The sequence below is a fragment of the Silene latifolia genome, chromosome 2 (assembly GCF_048544455.1).
Source record: "Silene latifolia isolate original U9 population chromosome 2, ASM4854445v1, whole genome shotgun sequence".
NCBI classification, from domain to species: domain Eukaryota; kingdom Viridiplantae; phylum Streptophyta; class Magnoliopsida; order Caryophyllales; family Caryophyllaceae; genus Silene; species Silene latifolia.
The window spans coordinates 191,995,647-192,013,349 of record NC_133527.1 but is presented as its reverse complement, the minus strand read 5'-3'; the positions used below and the strand labels follow the sequence as shown (position 1 = coordinate 192,013,349).

Sequence of the window (17,703 nt, the reverse complement as noted above, 5' to 3'; positions counted from 1 at the left end):
CTTCAACACGCCCGTTCACATCCCTTCAACTATTCATTTTCCTCAACAAATTCCTAGGTATCCGGTCTCCGCCGCCACCGATCAACCAAGCTAGGAAGCACGGCGGGGCAATCAAAATCAACCGACTCTCGGCCTTGGTCACGGCCGCCGTCATATTCTTTTCCACATCGAGTGCCCTTTACGCATCCATGTGGAGGGGGGATATGGTATACGGCACGGCCTAGGATATGGTATACGGCACGGCCTAGCAAGAGCCACGCCGATGCACAAGAAGAAGCCGATGCAGAAAATTTCTAAAAATCACTTGTGCAGAATACATGCTCAACGTACATCGGAGCCCATACCACGGCATAGACTACGCTGGGGGCAAATTGATGGGGCATATTCTGCACCGCTGACCAAGTCAACACACCGAGCAAGGTCAAAGATATCCACAAAGAAGTCAACGACTTAGATAGCCTAGCCGATGCATCCCATCGGCTGCCACTGGGTCTCGGCGTGACAACCCGCCACCGGGACACACATCCGCGTACTCATATCCAAGACCCCTCGGCGGCGAGTCAACATTGTCCGCCGGCCTGCCATAGGTCCCTCGGCCGAGGGGTAGATCAGTCTTTCCACCTGCTAGCCACTTGGCCACTTGGCCACTACGTGACAAAAGGTGAAAGTCTATAAATACTCCTCAACCTTCATTGAGGAGAGGATCTCACAATTATAACCTAAACACACTATTCATCTGGTAAAATCTCCCTTATCTCTCTACAATAAGCATCTAGCCAAGTAACACAGCTTAATCCTTTAAGTTTACTGACTTGAGCGTCGGAGTGAGTACGCTTGGCACACAGCCAAGCCCTCAGTTCGTTCATTGTTGCAGGAGAGGCCGAGTGGGACGATAGGAACAAGAAGGATTCAGCTCAAGACATTATTCTACAAGCCACGGGTGGTAACTAATCACTGCTCTGGAATTATACCCGGAACATTCATGATACATCTCATCTAATAATAAATTAATAATAAATAAATATAACAAATATCATCAATTTTATACGGAGTAAAAATTATACTCCTTAAAAACCAACTAATAACTACTCCTAACATTTACTTTTTTTAAGGCTTAGCTTACACAATACATACAATACTTATTGTGTGTAGCCCTACGTGGTGTGACGAGCAAGTTTATAATAACACAAAAAAGTTGTTTGTGAATGACATAAAATAAAAATTGCGTTGAGAACTAAAATAAACGATTGGTAGTTCAACCAGCATGAAATCCATGATACATCTCATCTAATAATAAATTAATAATAAATAAATATAACAAATATCATCCATTTTATAGGGAGTAAAGATTACACTCCTTAAAATCCAACTACTAACTAACATTTGGTATTTTACGGCTTAGCTTATACGGTAGATACCAATAGTTATTGTGTGTAACCATCGTATGATGTGACAAACCAGTTACAATAAACAGTGACCATTTTATATTAAAAAATGACCACTTTAAAAAATTATCATTTTATAATAATACTCCCTCCTATTCTACATAACTCTCCCCTTTCATGGAGGGCACGAGAATTAAGGGAGGTGAGTATTATATGATAAAGTATTGGAGTGGGGTAGGAGATTGGAGAGAGGGAAGGTATTGTGTGATTAAAATAAGTATTGTTGTGGGGTAAGGTGATTAAAATAAGAATTGTTGTGGGGTAAAATGATTAAAATAAGATAAAGTATAAGTATTGTGGGGTATTGTTGTGGGGTGGGTGATTAAAATAAGTATAAATGTTTGCCAAATAAGGAAATAGGGAGAGTATTGTGAATAGACGAAAAAGGAAATAGGGAGAGTTATTTAGAATAGGAGGGAGTATAAGTTAGTCACTTTTTAATATAAAGTGATTATTTTTTAAGTGGACAAATTATGTGACATTCTTATGGTATAATTTGTGTATAAAGATGCATAGTAGTGGAGTAATTTTATCACTAGTTAAACTTTACTGAGTACATATCGTAGTACATTATTATTCTTCCGTCTATACGGACAAAACATTAAGTAGTACTTTTAGTACATTATTTGACGTGACGAGATTACAAGGCCAAGAAAGCTATTGTGCTCCATTATATAAAGGCCAATAGCAAACCACCCAAATATCTTGGTGTCCTACCCAAATAAACGTAATTCAAAATGACACTGTCGGTAGAGACTAAAAACTTCACACTCAAAACAGTTGCTTTCTTAATCCTCATTTTCTTCCTAATTATAGCTTCATGTCAAGCTAGATTATCTATCCTTGATTATGACAATACGGTTCGATTTTCGACAACTCGGAAAATCGAGACTAGTTCTTCTTCCTCGGAGGAGTGTAAACAAGATATATTTGTTTGCCAGGAAGAATGTGAATTTTCAGGGTGTTTATTTACTTGTATTGATGATGTTGGATTTTCTTGTCTTTGCCATTGTGATCAATAGAGCATCATTTCATGGGAAATTATGGTTTGGTTGTTAAGAAGAAGATGAAGAGTTGAAGAACTAACAAGTGTCAAGAGATAAGCAATCTTTGTGTTTTTTTTTTTTTTTTTGGTAACGAGGGAACTCATAGCCGCTACCTTAGGTCTGTATTGGGTAAACGCTCGAGTATAAATGAATACGCAATCTTTGCTTGTTCATACTTTGTAAATTTTTCTACTTTATTTCAATGTCTAATAAAATAAAAAATCATTTCCTTTGTTTTGGTAGCATTTGAGCTAATTTCAAAGTTTTGTACATGTTTTACATTTTAATCCTATTTTTTGTGTTTAGTTCAAGTCATAAATCGATGAGTTTTTAATTTAAACGACAATTTTATGGTATTTGAGACTAACTTAAATATTTATGTAATCTTTATGGTTATGGTTAATGAAATAGTTTTTTTACCCTTAAAGACTGATTTACATAGGTTATCTTATCAAACAACAAATGAATAATTGAACCTTTTCTACAAAGAATAACATAGTTTTGTATTTAATAAAATCGGCAAGTTTTTAAACAACAATCTGATACTGTATTTGAATTAACATAAGTTAAATATTTTTTTTTTTTGGCAGCTAAGTTAAATATTTATGTAACCTTTATTCTAGTTAATGAGTTGGACTAACAGGTGAGACAAATTTACATAGTGTTTTTTGTCCTATAAAACAAGATAGATAATTGAACCCTTTCTATACGGAATATAGCATTCGAGCTCATTTCCAAGTTTTGTACATGTTTTACGTTTTAATCCCTTCTCTTTTGCTTAAATTAAGCCATAAAATCTTAGTTTTTAAATGACAACCTGATGTTTTAGACTAACTTAAATATTTATGTAACATTTATTATAGTTAACGGATTGGTCAAACCGGTAAAATAGATGTACCACACGTTTTCTTTTCCTATAAAAACAAGATGGATAATCGAACCCTACTTATACGACATATAATTCAAATCTAAAAGTCTTAATCTCGAGAATAATCCTAATTCTCATTTCGACTCGAATCGTGTTCACCAATTTATGATTGGTTACAACTTACAATGGAATAATAATTTGGACTATCTTGATGAGAATCTTGATTAATTATATCATGTTTAAAAAGACCTTTTGATTTTAGATTGAATAGTTCTAAAGAAGTAGTTGGGTGTCCTTCAATTATTGTACTACCTTAGTATTAAATGTCATTGTGTCAAATGCAGAGGCCAATTGAAGGCCTTCAAGGGCAAGGTACCACTCTAGTGGGTCTTTAGATGGAAATAAAGTGAGTCATGTAGGACTAGTGTACGTACATTATCATGTCACGTCCTTGGCATTTTCAACCCAATAAGTCTGGCTGAGCACTGATAATATTTTGTCACAAGCTGAAGACAGGGTAAAATGTGACCAATTTAGAATGAAAATGTAACCATTTTTAGATAAGAAGTTACCGAAACGATTTTCTACGCTATAACAGTTTATCATTAAAATAGTCACATTTTGTAGTTAAAATATCGACATTTGACCCGTCTTCAGCTTGTAACGGAAAATGTCTATCTTTAGTGAGAATTGGTGTTTTCAACCTGTTAATACGGGTAAGAGAAGGGTTTCCTCGTTACCAAAAAAAAAAAAAAAAAACGATTATTGGTTAAGGTAAATGACATTACATAATGCCAAATGAGAGTTAAGCTAGTTTACCGCGATTTTTTCGAATAACCCGAGACTCGAGTTGACCCAATTTGTAAATGGTCCAACTTTGCTGGACATGCTAAAGAAATCAAAAAAAAAAAAAAAAAAAAAGGCCTGGAAAACGACTAAATGTAATCCGACTCAAACTGATCTCACCTTTTTACATACTCCGTAGAAGTAAAAGGACATTGACAGTCACGACTCATTGACCCAGAAATGAGCCGAAGTGAAATTAACTTGTCACAATTCACCCGAAATATACTCAAGCTGGAATCGACTTGACCCAGTCCAAAGTGCATAATTTACAGGAAATTACATGACTCAAACTCTACAGAAATGGACTGTTTGTCAAGTCTATACATCATGTAGATACCAATATTAAGAACTTCAAATATTATGTCCGACTACCATTGTACTAAAACGTACAAAAACTCAAGGACGATAACTCCATTCCTTTCCGAATAGCATAAGGTTGAAGTAATGGAGATCGGAGAAAGTTCAAAACCAATACTCTGCCGATGAAGAATTGACAAAAATACAGAAGCATAAATACAAACAAATTACATTTTCTACAGGCATAACAATATTATCCCGTTGCTTCGCATCTTAAGCATACACACATATACACTATTGTTATCTCCCAAGATTACTTGAATGCTTGTGTAATTCCTGCCCCATGTTTTGCTTTTCGAGTTATTCAGTGTTGTTCTGCTTAAGAAACTGGAGGTCTTTCATTTGTAACTGTATTGCTTCCTTGGTTAAGGGTTTAGGCTTCACAGGATATTCTTCATTCTCACTGCTCTCAGCTACATTTTGCGCTTTCTGTTTTATTATTCTTTCAATCTCAGGTTGTTGAACTGTAGGAAAGACGGCGGTAAGCATGGTAGTCAATAGCCTAACATCATCTTCCTCGATTGGATTATTGTCGAAGCAGCAAACGTAGATAGCGTCAACAGCTTTCTCAGCTCGTACTTCCATGGGGATTCTCGGAGCTTCAGTCCCTGATTTTGCTCGTCTCTGTACATGCAAAACAAATCCATTGGCATGAAACCAGACAGAGACATAGTATACATGTATCCTTTTATGTCAACGGCTACTATATAAAGCTGGCCCCGTCAATGTTTAATTTCTTTCATTGTGTTTTCTACATTGTATAATGTATAGATTTATGGGGCATCCGAGAACAATCTCTCTATTTTTGAACAGATGGACAAGGTTTTGTAGATGTAACCCGCTTACACAACCATGAACAGTAGACTATGCAGCAGTAGAGTTATGCTGATATTTTGATGTAAAAACGAACATTCAAAACTATCTCTGGCACTAATCCATGTAAAATTTGAAGCAACTGAGTAAATTAGCCTTATCTGGATTCATAAAACAGATGAATAAATGGCTCGTTTGACAAGAGGTAGTCTAAGTAGTTAGGTTTTTTTTTTTTTTTTTTTTTAATTATCTTACTTGGATATCAAAAGGGACCGGAAAGAACAGGGAGACAAAGTAAATTGTAAGTTCAGATCATCGTCCTTGGCAAAATAAGAAATACTGAGGACGGTCTGACCATAGGTTACGAAATACAAGCAGATGAACGGGAAGAAGTATATCCAAAGCAGGAAGGGAGACGAAAAGAAAAGGTGAAGTTACCTCTCTAGCCTCAGTCATCTTAGCAATAAAGGTCTGTTCTTCAAACTCTATGTCATCAGAGATACTAAGTCTAGCTACTCCCTCCAGAATTTCTTCTGATTTAAGAAGTCCTGCACCAAGTGCTGCTAACCAGCAGCACAGTAAGACGTTTAATGGATCGCCTGCCTGCTCATTGTAAAACATCACCACAGTTTTTTAGCTACATTGAGGTATCAGAGGTCGGAAATGCACTACAAAAGTTCAACAAACTTTAGTGGAAGTATATTTTGTTATTATAGTTGCGGTTGCTTAAAGTCTGAGGTACTTTGTTCGTCACTATCCACTCAAATAATAAGAATAGCAAAACCCAAATGATCTTAAACATAAAAGATTGGAAGTACAATCTCAATCAGCGCCATTTGCTTCAATCGAGCTCTAATATAGTAACATGTATGTACAGAGATGATTTGGATTTGATAGTAACGAGTGAAATTAAGATAACTGGCATTGTAATTGACATGACCATTTCTGAGGCATGAGGTTCGGAGAAAACCATCAATACAAGTGAAATATTCGATTGGTAAAATGGTGGAAAATCATGAACCAAAATAAATTGAAAGTCATACGGCAACATCTTACAAATTCATGAAACAAAATAAATTCGGAAATTTGAATGTCAACATGTTCATAAACCAAAAATCCTCCAATCTCAAAACTTCATTCTGTGCTTCTACTGCAAACTACTGTCAGGTAGTAATTCAGCAGTTCAGCGCGTTGCTTCAGACGACTGTTTCCCGTCTGAAATAAGACGGACAACATGTTGCCATTTTACAATAAAATGTTGTTATTTTCTGATAACATGTTACCATTAGTTTTCACATCATCAGGGTAAAAAGTGACACCTCTAGTTATACAATTTGTCCGTCTTATTTCAGACGGTAAAACAGCCCGTCTGAAATAAGAATTTGTGCAGTTACATAGGTACTAGTCGAGTAGTTGATCCTGTATTTGCCTACACGTCGCTCACAATTCCACAAGTGAACGAACCTAGGAGTTTCACAAACCTACAATTCATGACAGCCGACCCCAAATCATTTTGGGATTAAGGCTCTGATGTTGTTGTCTTCACAAAACCTACATTAATCGGACTCAAAAAGTGTGTCCAAGTGTCAAACTCCGCTATTTTATGACATACAGATTATCCCCACTGGCCATAATCCTTTTGGCCTAAAATGGCGTATCCAAGTGTCATACCTAATTACCTCTACGTAAGTAGTTCATAGCAAACGTAATTTGTAAACCAAAGGATGACTAAATTATTCTTTTTTCGGGTCGAGCCAGTACAATACAATACAAGGAGGAGGGGATTCGAACACGTGACTTAGTAATTAATCAAGAATCAAGATAACAGGCTTATCTTCTGGATAAGGCTAACTAACATCAAATAAACTCAGTATACAACACAGTATAAGTTTAAATGACAGCAAACCACACATATTAAATTAATCGAAAGAGTAAGTATTCTGAGAAACCGTCTCACATTACGATAATATAACATTACCTTGCCACGACGAACTTGAAATTCATAAAAAGCTCTAGAATCATTAATAGTACACTTATTCCCAACTCGTCTTCGAAATTCTGCAAAATCAATAATATCACCAGCAAGACCACCTTCATCATTAGCAATCCTAGCAATTAACCCAATTACAGGTAACGAACCAATAACTTTACTTGCGAAATTAGCGAATGGATTTGTGTTTTCAATGTATGCTCTTACTACCATACAATTTCTTCTCCCAATTTTTGATTTTTGGGTGGATTTGTGGTTTGAATTGAAGGTTGAATTAGGGTTTATGAGTTGATGGAAGGTGTGGAAATGGTGGGTGGGGATAGACGGAGTGTAAGAGTGTCTTGCTGAGATTTGTGGAGGAGAGATAGTGTTCGCCATTGTTGTGATTTTTACGAGAGGTTCAGGACTTGAGGTTAGTCTAGCATATCATGTATCTTGAGTTCACTTGCAAAAGTCGAATGGTGGATTTGATTTATCGGGAAAACTTAGACCCGATCCGTAAACCTAACTCGGTCTGGCTATTCAGAATAAAAAATCTGGAAAACTTGACTCAAACCGAAATAACCCATTGTTTTAGGGGTGTAACCCGACCATTTTAACTCGGTGGATAAAAAGAAAGAAAAGCAGGAACATTTTTAAAATATTATTATTTTTATATTATATTTGAAATCACGAATACTCCATAGAAAATAATTTTTTTAATCTTTTAAATTGAAAAAATAATTTTAAAATCAGTTTCGTATAAAATTTATCCATTTAATAAAAAATTACTAAAATAAGTAATTTTTTTTAATAATATATAAGTACTTAAGTAATGAATATAATTATATTATTAATATTAAATATAATTATAATTTGAAAAAGTACATTATATTTTTTCAACTTAAAAATGGTAAAATAAAAAACCACTAGAAACATTTGACATGACCCATCAATACTATATATTAAATCCAGAAACCAATGGACTTAAATGTAATTAAAGAAAGTTATACAAATTAATTATACTATATAGTTTTAAATCAATAGCACCGTGTGATGGACCCGATTAAGAGACTCAATGCAAATATTATATAGTTTGGGTTAAAATTAAATTATATAGAAGCTTGGTAATTTTTCCTAAACATTTGTAAGAGACTAAAACATGGTCAATTTCCTTAAAATAAAATAATTAATTAATATGGTCAATTTCTTTAAAATAAATTATACTATATTGCATACTTCTTTCTATTTGATTTAATACAGTAATATATTTATATAAATATATAATTCTCTTAAAATTGCATGCCTAAGTAGTAAAGGTAATTTCGTAAGTAAAGAAAAGAATTGTAGTAATATCAGATATAATTATATGATAGTAATCACTCATTTGAATATCAAAAGTAACAATATTATCAGCGGGATTAGTAAAAGTGGTAGAAACAACAACGGGAGTAGTGAAATTATCAATATTAATGAGTCAATAGTGAAAGTAACAATAATTACGGCGGAAGTAGTGAAATTATTAATATTAATGCGGCAGTAGTGACAGTAACAATAATTACGGCGGGAGTAGGGAAAGTAACAATGATTAGGGGCAAGTGGTGAAATGGTATTACCATTGTTTCATTAATAAGAGCGGGAGTAGTGAATTTGTCTCAAAATTTATTTCATCGTAATTTTAGGATATGCCATAGAAAAATATATTAATGATAAATTTATGGGTTATGCAATTTTAAATAATTTTATTTTTAATGAAAAAATAAATTAATGGTAAGTAGAGGTAGCCCGGGCGAAGCCGGGCACCAATACTAGTATAACCAAACCCAGATTCCAAGCCGACCCACATATTTAGGTCAAACCCATTTTAATTGCTCACATTCTAAAGAGTAAATTAGAAATTTCTCTGTTTTGTATATCGGTTTTCTAAAATAACTCTCTTTTATATTTTTTTTAAAATTACTTTTTTAAGATGCATTTTTGTCAAAAATTGCTTCAAACTCCAACTCAAGTTACTTATTCCGTCTATTTATGAACTTATTACGTTTGTGGCTTAGTCAACTTATACTTTGAAAAGTATAACAATGGATAATAAGTTTAAAAACAAACGAAATAAGTCAACTAATTTGGAGTTTTGAAGTAATTTCTGATAAAAATGCATTTTAAAGGAGTAATCTCAAAAGAAATTTATAAAAAAGAATTATTTTAAAAAACTAATATGTAAAAAGGAGTAATTAATAATTCACTCCATTCCTAGAGCAATCTTCAATCTTCAATCTTCAATCTTCATATTGCACAATAACACGTCTAACACTAGCTAACACCATTTTAGCTGATTTTATTAGTGAGCAATATAGTTTTACAAATTCTCATTTGTGACAGGGATATCGATCGCACGCTTGTAAGGGGTCAAGTACTATCCATGTGGGTAGATAAGACAAAAACCGAGTGCCTAGAGACAAATATGCCCGTCACAAGGGAAATTTGCTGATATAGTTTTAGCTAAACACCATTTTAGGTGATTTGATTTTGCCATAAATAACAGTGAAAATCAAGACATAACTTAGAAAACAGAGACTGCGAATTCATTTAACAAGGGCAGTCCTTTTTCCACGCTCCAAGCAAATCCCCATCATACCTCAAAACGCGCATCCGACGACGCATCACAAACTTAAAAAGTTATCGACAAAGATGGTTTTCCGTAAATAAAACATGAATATTTATTTCCATGGACTAAAGGTAATCTATATGCCTCAAAAAGCGTAGCTCATGGTAACGAGATAAGCGACGGAGGCAAGAGCAACACCGACTGCCGTAGCGATGTGGCCTGCAGCGCGTCGAGGCATGACGAGACCATAGAGTAGCATCATGAAAGCAGCCTCGTTCAGTTTCATGAGTGTCTTTCCTTTACCAGTGTTCACCATTCCAGACGTGACTAACTGGTAAATATTCTGCATAGTTGCCCCTGAAAACAGAAGCCCCATCTCTGGTTTCACTGTTTTTTCAATATAATCATTTGCATATCCAAAATATTCAATACACTTACTCTTCCACCAACATTTATTCATCATTGCCTCTATCACGCCTCCGCTCTCCATTTTGATGTTATATTCATCTGCCAACTTTTTTACCGTTTCAGCAGGAATGAACAATGCATACCCATCTTCCTTCAACTCTTTCACCATTACAGCAGGAATGAACTTCAATGCACAATCATCATCCTTCGACATTTTCACGGTATCAACAGAAATGAACTTCAATCCATAACCATCATCCTTCAACTCTTTCATGGTTTCAATAGGAATGCACTTCAATCCATAACCTTTATCCTTCAACCCCTTAAACATTTCAACAGAAATGAACTTCAACGCATTACCTTCATCCATCAAATCTTTCACAATCCTGTCAATATGATCATTTGCATATCCAACAGAATTCATCCACCAGCATTCACTGTCTACTTCCACTGTCTTGACCCCGTTCTCCATATTGCTGTAATCTTTATCTGTGAACCCTTTCACCGTTTCAACGGGATTAAACTTCCATGGACATCCAATCTAACAAACCAAAAGATGCAATAACTATTAGTGTTCTGCTATTAGGTAACCATGGTAGATCTTGAAGTAAAAATTGGTCAGAAAATATTCTTTTTACAGTTAATGCTAGGTTTATCGAAATTACCATTTTGTGCTAGCACGGGCTAAATGCTGATAAACTAAAAAGTTTATGAAGTTAAAAAGCAAACGGGGATAGCCAGCCACCTTTCATGTATTTGAGAAGATTTGGATCATTAACAAGTGTTTGAGGAATTGGAAAACCAGTTCGAAATATTTGGCGCGGAACCTACAAAGTATTTGAAAGGATTTGGATCATCAACAGCGAAAGGAAGTAAGGATTTAAGAAATGAGAAAATTGCGGGACTGAGTCAGAGGAAATGAAGTTAAAGAAAGGGGAGGGTGCGGGAAAGAAAAAAAGACAAAATCAGTTTAAACAATCAGAATTTCAAGAATATGTTTTCGAAGGAGAGTACATTATTCCTTCTAATTTGAAGGACTTTGTTTATTACACAAGAGAGTTTGCTCAAGCACAGGTAAATAATTTTACAAAGATACGTACTCGATGCAGTCCCAAAAACTCCAGGTTCCATTGAAGTATGATATCATCACCACCACCATCAATAAGATGCAGCCAGGGACCTAAACAAAATCCAGAACAGAAATACATCAGAAATCAAAACCATCATATAAACTTTTGGGAAATAGTACAATGAAAACTGAAAGTCTGAAATAAACCCTAAAATCCTAAATAACAAAGATACTATACATGTCTAAGAAAGAGAAAAAGTGTGACTCACAGGTTCAACAGTTAAAATAGGCTATGCAAAACAAACTCACCCTTATTAACATTAACGGATTTGGAAGAGAAAAAGGGTCAATTTTATTTGTTTGGTTAGAAATTAACTTGAAGAAAATTGAAGTAGAGGGAACGGAATCCTTCAAATTCTACCATTTTTCCCTTCGAATTTTTTTGAGTAGATGTATCTCAGAAATTTTCCAGATTTATAATGTCAAAAAAATAATATAATTTTCTTATACATGGCAATTGGACTCACTCAACAAAGGAGGGAGGACACTCAACTTAGCGAAAGGGTGGGGGTGATTTTGAGAGTGTAAGCCATAGATGAGATCATGAGAATATTATCCAGCTATCCCGTATGTAGACTATGACAGGATGGCTTATGCTTTCACCCGTAGTCAACTGTCTAGTAGAATAGCTTATACAATCCACTACATGGATTTTTTTCAGGATGGGAAATACGGAGTACTAAATAATCGAATCACTGAAACAAATTAAACTGACATTGTATGTCAAGAACCAAACTACATGGTGTGTTGACTGTTTAGCCATGTAACCTATTTTCACACCTCACTTGATTCTAAAACAAATAAAATTACACAAAAGGGCTACTGAAAAAAGCAAAAGAACAGAAAATCCAACGAAGTTCAGCTAGGCACAGTTTAATGAAGTTCTTGGGAGTTGAGCAAAAAATTAAACCTCGGAAATTTAACTAGAGTTTAATAAAGTTCAGCAAAATTATATTAAATAGCTTAGTATATCTTAATTAGCACTTATGTAGTACTTGATTGAAAAACAAGGGAGAGTAAAGACGGTGTACCAGGAATAGCAAGGATGTCCGGCACGGTAGCTGCCACACCCATCACTGCCGACATTTGAGATGCTTTTTGTGTCATGTTTTCCATTTTGTTTTTAAAATTTTACAATAATCAAACGAGATGTGATTATTTCGGTAGTATTGGCCAAGTGTTCCTTAATGCGTCCGTAAACCAAAAAAGGCAGAGAAACACTTCTTCCCTTACTATGTGAAACAACGAAATTTCGCAGCAGATGCAAGGGTAGACTTACTTTTCCTGACTAATGCAATTTTTTTATCACTTATTAGGTGAGATGTCACTACCATCAAGACTTTTGTATAACTCGGTGGGTGAAATGTCGCTACCACGACGACTTTGGTATAACTTTGAACAAGTAAGAGACGAAGCAAAATGATGATTAAAACATACTTACAATTTCAGAGGGCTTCTTGCACAGCATATATGGCGAAAGCACTCAAGGAAGGAATAAATGGAGAGAAGCAAAGGACAGTGAATGGCATGCTCATCACTCTAATGGCGAACTTTTTGTTGAAAGGGTTAATGTTCATGCTGCGTGACCTGCAAACTGCTAGGATCAAAGCTGCGAAAATGGCTCTAACTGTTGCCTTCATCAGCTCTCTTCTGGCGACACTCACCCACCACCAAAAGAACTTGAGGTTTACAAGGCTTTCCTCCTACTTATCAGTAGCATGTCTCCTGACATCAGCAGGATTTCTCCTTTCGAGCTTTATTGAAAGTTGAACCCTGGGAAACAGAAAACTGAACTTCAATACAGCGGTGATATCGAATCGAAGATAAAGAGTAAGTCCTTTTGTGTTTTAGATGCAAGATGCATGTATAAATAAGAGCTACTAGATAATCATCTGAACCATTTCTATAACAAGATCTTTGATGCAAGTGTGTTTTTAATTTAATTTAGAGCTTTGGAGTAATACATTCCTCTGTTTCTGTAAACTTTATATTTGTGTTCCTTTGACTATTGTGCAAGTGGATTCCAATCTTATTGTTCTTTTACACATCCGGTTGGGTTACAACAAAAACAAGCCTCATCACCTTCCCACCATAGATGTTCTTTATTCTAGTATCGACGAACGGATTCTTGATGTTGCTGCATACTCCGGTTAAAAAACAATATCTCAGTTCAACTTCTAAGTAATGGCAAAGTTAGAAGTTAGAGTGTACAACTTCATAAAAATTAGCAGTGGAATCTCCCCCTCCCCCACCCCAATTTTCTCGAATTTTCCAGCGTCTTTAATGAATAGAAGCATTCATTTCAGACATTCCTACGGATGCCACAACTCTGCAATTGCTTAGTGGTTGTGCACAAATTATAGAATCCTTTTATTGTTCAGAAATTATAGAATAAATACTCCTAGTTGTTTAACCAAGAAAAGGATCGTCCCACACAGTAAGAAGTCTTACACAATCATTTGTTTACCCTTCACAAAGATTTGCTTATTATTAGTCTCTCCGTTTATTTACGGCTCACAAACAGTTCTTTATAGGATTTACCAAACTGACACAAAACATTTGAGTTGGACTGAACGGAGATATTAGTATAAACAAATCACACTCACTAAACAAAAAACAATAAAATAAAGGAATTACTGTGCCCACTTTTATCGGTAGCTTAATTATATAGGCAACTAATATGCAATTTAATCTTGAGTTGAGTGTAATTTAGCATGCAGTTTTTTGAAGAGTTTACTTGATAATTTTTGTTTCGTTAACAAGGTTAAATTTCAATAAATTATATAAAACTTTAGTTAATTCAAATATTTTTCCTTTTGTGGCTATCTATTTGACATTAGAAGATTTAAATTTTTCCCTCAGTGAAAAAAATATTAGTATTGTCCTAACTACTATAGATATTTTGCTATGATTTTGAGAAGCTCTGCACCAAGTGCTGCTAACCAGCATCACAGTAAGACGTATAATGAATCGGCTGCCTGCTCATCGTAAAACATGACCACCGTTAATCAGCTATATTGAGGCATCAGACCCCGGGAATGTTTAAAGTCTGAGGTACTTTGTCGGTCACTATTCATTCAAATAATAACAATTTCAAACAGAGAAATTTACTCCAATTTAGCTCTAACATGTAATGAGCTGATTTGGATTTGACAGTAACGAGTGAAATTAGGATAACTGACATTGTAATTGAGATGACCATTTCTGAGCATGAGGTTCGGAGAAAACCATCAATACATGTGAAATACTTGTTTGGTAAAATGTTCGAAAATCATGAACCGGATAAATTGAAAGTCGTAAGGCAACATTTTAGAAATTCATGAAAGAAAATAAATTCCGGAAGGAATGTCAATATGTTCATAACCTAAAAATCCTGCAATCTGGATTCTTCATTCTGGGCGTCTAGTGTAAATTACTGTCAGGTAAAATCAGCACATCAGTTACTTGTAGTTGTAGGTCATAGACACATAGTCTAACACAGTAGTTGATATTATAGTTGCCTACACGTAACTCAAAATTCCACGAGTGGACGAACCTAGGAGTTTCACAAACCTAAAATTGGGGTCTTTACATAGCCTATATTACTCCGACTTATACAAGTGTGTCTAGGTGTCGAACTCCGCTACTTTACGACATATCCACTTTCTTTTTGGCCTAAAATGACCTGTTCAAGCGTCATACACTCCATACTCATGCTTGCTTACCAGGGTCTACTTGAGGTAAATAGGTAAGAAAAAGAGTCGGAATGCACAGCACATAGACATACGGCGTAATGTCCATACAAAGGGAAGGGGGATTCAAACATACTGCCTAATGTCCATAACTCCCTTAACCGCTATGCTAATACTTTTTCGAAAACAAGAGGAGGCCTAAATTCATAAATTCAACAAGGTTCCCTAATCAATTTACACAAATTCTCTTTATAGACATGAGATATCCATATATAGTTACAGACAGGCCAAATATCCACCCACTTTAAGCATAAGACAAACAATAAGTTACATGGTGGGCCCAAAAATGTCACCACTTTAAGCATATCTCTGACCCGTCGGATATATATGTCTATAGTAAGACTAATTGATCAATTTATCCACTTTACCAACATTAGTCATACTACTTGATCTTCCGGATAACGCTAACTAATACTTCAAATAATCAATAATTCCACACAAAAACAATTAAATTAAGCCAAACCCAGAATACTAAACTCAAGATACGACACAATAATTTAAAATTAAGCAAATCACACGCATTAATCAAAGGCCAAGTTCTCATATAACGATAATATAATACTGTAGTATGAATTACCTTGCCGCGACGAACTTGGAATTCATAAAAGCTCTAAAATCATTAATCGTACGCTTATATTACCAACCCTTCTTCGAAACCCAGCAAAATCAATAATATCCATGAATTCTGAATGGGCTCAGAGCCGAGGAATTTTGATAGGTATCGAACTTGGGATCCATTTTACGTGACCGTAAGTTCCGAAAAAAATTGAGATTTAAGACAAAAGATAGAAGCAGCGTATATTTGAATGATGGAGTACTAGACTTTGGTTGATAAAACTAGTTGAGAAGTATTTGAAAAATAACTTGAAAAATGGAAAGTTATGAAATCTAAAAAGTTAGCTCATAATTAAGAATCGATAAGTTGACTGATTATATAAAAAAGATGTTTGACAAACTAACTAAAAAAATACCTTATTTTGGTGAAATAACGTAAAAGATATTTACTTTTTTTTTCCAACCACTTTCTTATAATATTTACTTGGTTTACTTTTTAAGTTATTCCAATCCTTAAATTCTATTTCGATTTTCAAAATCGTTTTAATCTTTAGTCTGGATTTAAATTTTAAAAATTTTAAATCTTAAGTTTTTATAAAAGAAATCAGGACTTCAATTTTAAAACCTATAAATTTACCTTGACTTTGTATTATCTTCCGCTCTCCCTTTTGTTTTTTCATTTTTCCCTTTTCTATTTTTTTCGCATTTTGAGGTGAATATTCACCCATTGACGGTTCTAAAGGATAATTTATGTCAGCCAACCCCAAATTATTTTGGAATTAAGGATGTGATGTTGTTGTTGTTGATGTTGACGTAAAAATATATTAGAAATTTTTTTCAAAAAAACTACTCCAGCCAAAACAAGAAGTTACACATTAACCCGTTATATAATAATTTTATTCGATAATTATTTTTGTATAAGTTGGTTTCCAATTTTCTTGAACTTGTCTTTATTGATTTAGTTTTCAAACAAGAAATTAGTTAAAAGTTTTGTAATATAGTCATAATTAAAATGTAAAGTCCATTCCCGCCCCACTACCCATAACGAGTACAATTTTCGTACCCGCCCCCAACCCCCAATTAGAGCTCTACTCACACTCGCCCGAACTGGGGTAGATGCGAGCCAATATCCACATGTCCCCGTCTCACTTATATCCCTGAACAAAATATTACTCCGTATGTAAGTGAAATAAAAATGGTGTATTCACATAATCACACTAGCTTAGTACCTGTGCAAAATGCACGGGTATATGTAGTTTCATACTCAATATACTTGAATAAATGGTAAATGGTAGAGAATAATATTGACGTAGTTGAGATACTACTGCAAGTCTGCAACAATAATTTTAGGTTAGCTACAATTTAAAAATGAACAATATTATTTTCACATGTTTATAACCTTTTAGCAAGATAGGGTATTATTAATTTAATGTTCCTTCCTGCCAAAAAAAAAGATAGGGTGTTGAAATGTTGAGTGTACATTTTTATCCATCCAACAAAACAAAATAGAGGTTATTTTCTTGATAAAAGCTTTTAACCAATTTAGGTAAAGCTCACATGTTACCAACTAATCCAATTATTCAGAATAGTTGGTTATGATTACTCACTAGCTTGTTCAACAATTTTAAAAAAGCATATTTGAAAAGCATGGTTCATCCGTCTAGGAAATCAACAGTGGACGACACTGCAAACTCAATATTTTCTATCTTATTTCTAATGACCCAAATTAAATACAAGGCGGTTTTCATCCAACGCTTCAATTGTCTTGAATCAACAAATCAACAATTCCTATTAAGTAAACTTAAGAGAAAACATTAGTAATACGGAGTATTTGGTTTGTCATCAACATCAAATACCCAACAAATTCTCCCTTTGATGATTACAAGCCAAACATGATGTGTGCTTCCTCCTTTGGTTCCCCCTTAATAGGA

At 34.6% G+C, this 17,703-nt stretch overlaps 2 protein-coding genes across 2 annotated transcripts; both read right to left on the bottom strand.

The window, feature by feature from the left end:
* Positions 1 to 4,396: 4,396 nt before the first annotated feature.
* Positions 4,397 to 7,821, bottom strand: LOC141644063 (photosystem I assembly factor PSA3, chloroplastic). Its single transcript, XM_074453485.1, has 3 exons — positions 7,354 to 7,821; positions 5,814 to 5,978; positions 4,397 to 5,186 (listed from the first exon to the last, which is right to left on the bottom strand). Exons 1-3 carry the CDS (start codon positions 7,741 to 7,743, stop codon positions 4,863 to 4,865), a joined length of 879 nt encoding a protein of 292 aa, XP_074309586.1. The 5' UTR covers positions 7,744 to 7,821; the 3' UTR covers positions 4,397 to 4,862.
* Positions 7,822 to 9,929: 2,108 nt separating this feature from the next.
* On the bottom strand, positions 9,930 to 12,918 carry LOC141644054 (uncharacterized). Its single transcript, XM_074453469.1, has 3 exons — positions 12,518 to 12,918; positions 11,458 to 11,537; positions 9,930 to 10,898 (listed from the first exon to the last, which is right to left on the bottom strand). The coding sequence occupies exons 1-3, from the start codon at positions 12,600 to 12,602 to the stop codon at positions 10,095 to 10,097; spliced, it is 969 nt and encodes a 322-aa protein (XP_074309570.1). The 5' UTR covers positions 12,603 to 12,918; the 3' UTR covers positions 9,930 to 10,094.
* Positions 12,919 to 17,703: the final 4,785 nt, after the last annotated feature.

Excerpts from the sequence above, each read along its gene's own strand:
- LOC141644054 (XM_074453469.1), bottom strand. The coding sequence starts at position 12,602 with ATGGAAAACATGACACAAAAAGCATCTCAAATGTCGGCAGTGATGGGT. Across the intron at positions 11,538-12,517 it reads GGACATCCTTGCTATTCCTG|GTCCCTGGCTGCATCTTATT; the intron begins GTACACCGTCTT and ends GATTTTGTTTAG. Across the intron at positions 10,899-11,457 it reads AGTTTTTGGGACTGCATCGA|ATTGGATGTCCATGGAAGTT; the intron begins GTACGTATCTTT and ends TTGGTTTGTTAG.
- LOC141644063 (XM_074453485.1), bottom strand. The coding sequence starts at position 7,743 with ATGGCGAACACTATCTCTCCTCCACAAATCTCAGCAAGACACTCTTAC. Across the intron at positions 5,979-7,353 it reads TTCAAGTTCGTCGTGGCAAG|GCAGGCGATCCATTAAACGT; the intron begins GTAATGTTATAT and ends TACAATGAGCAG. Across the intron at positions 5,187-5,813 it reads AGATGACTGAGGCTAGAGAG|AGACGAGCAAAATCAGGGAC; the intron begins GTAACTTCACCT and ends TTGCATGTACAG.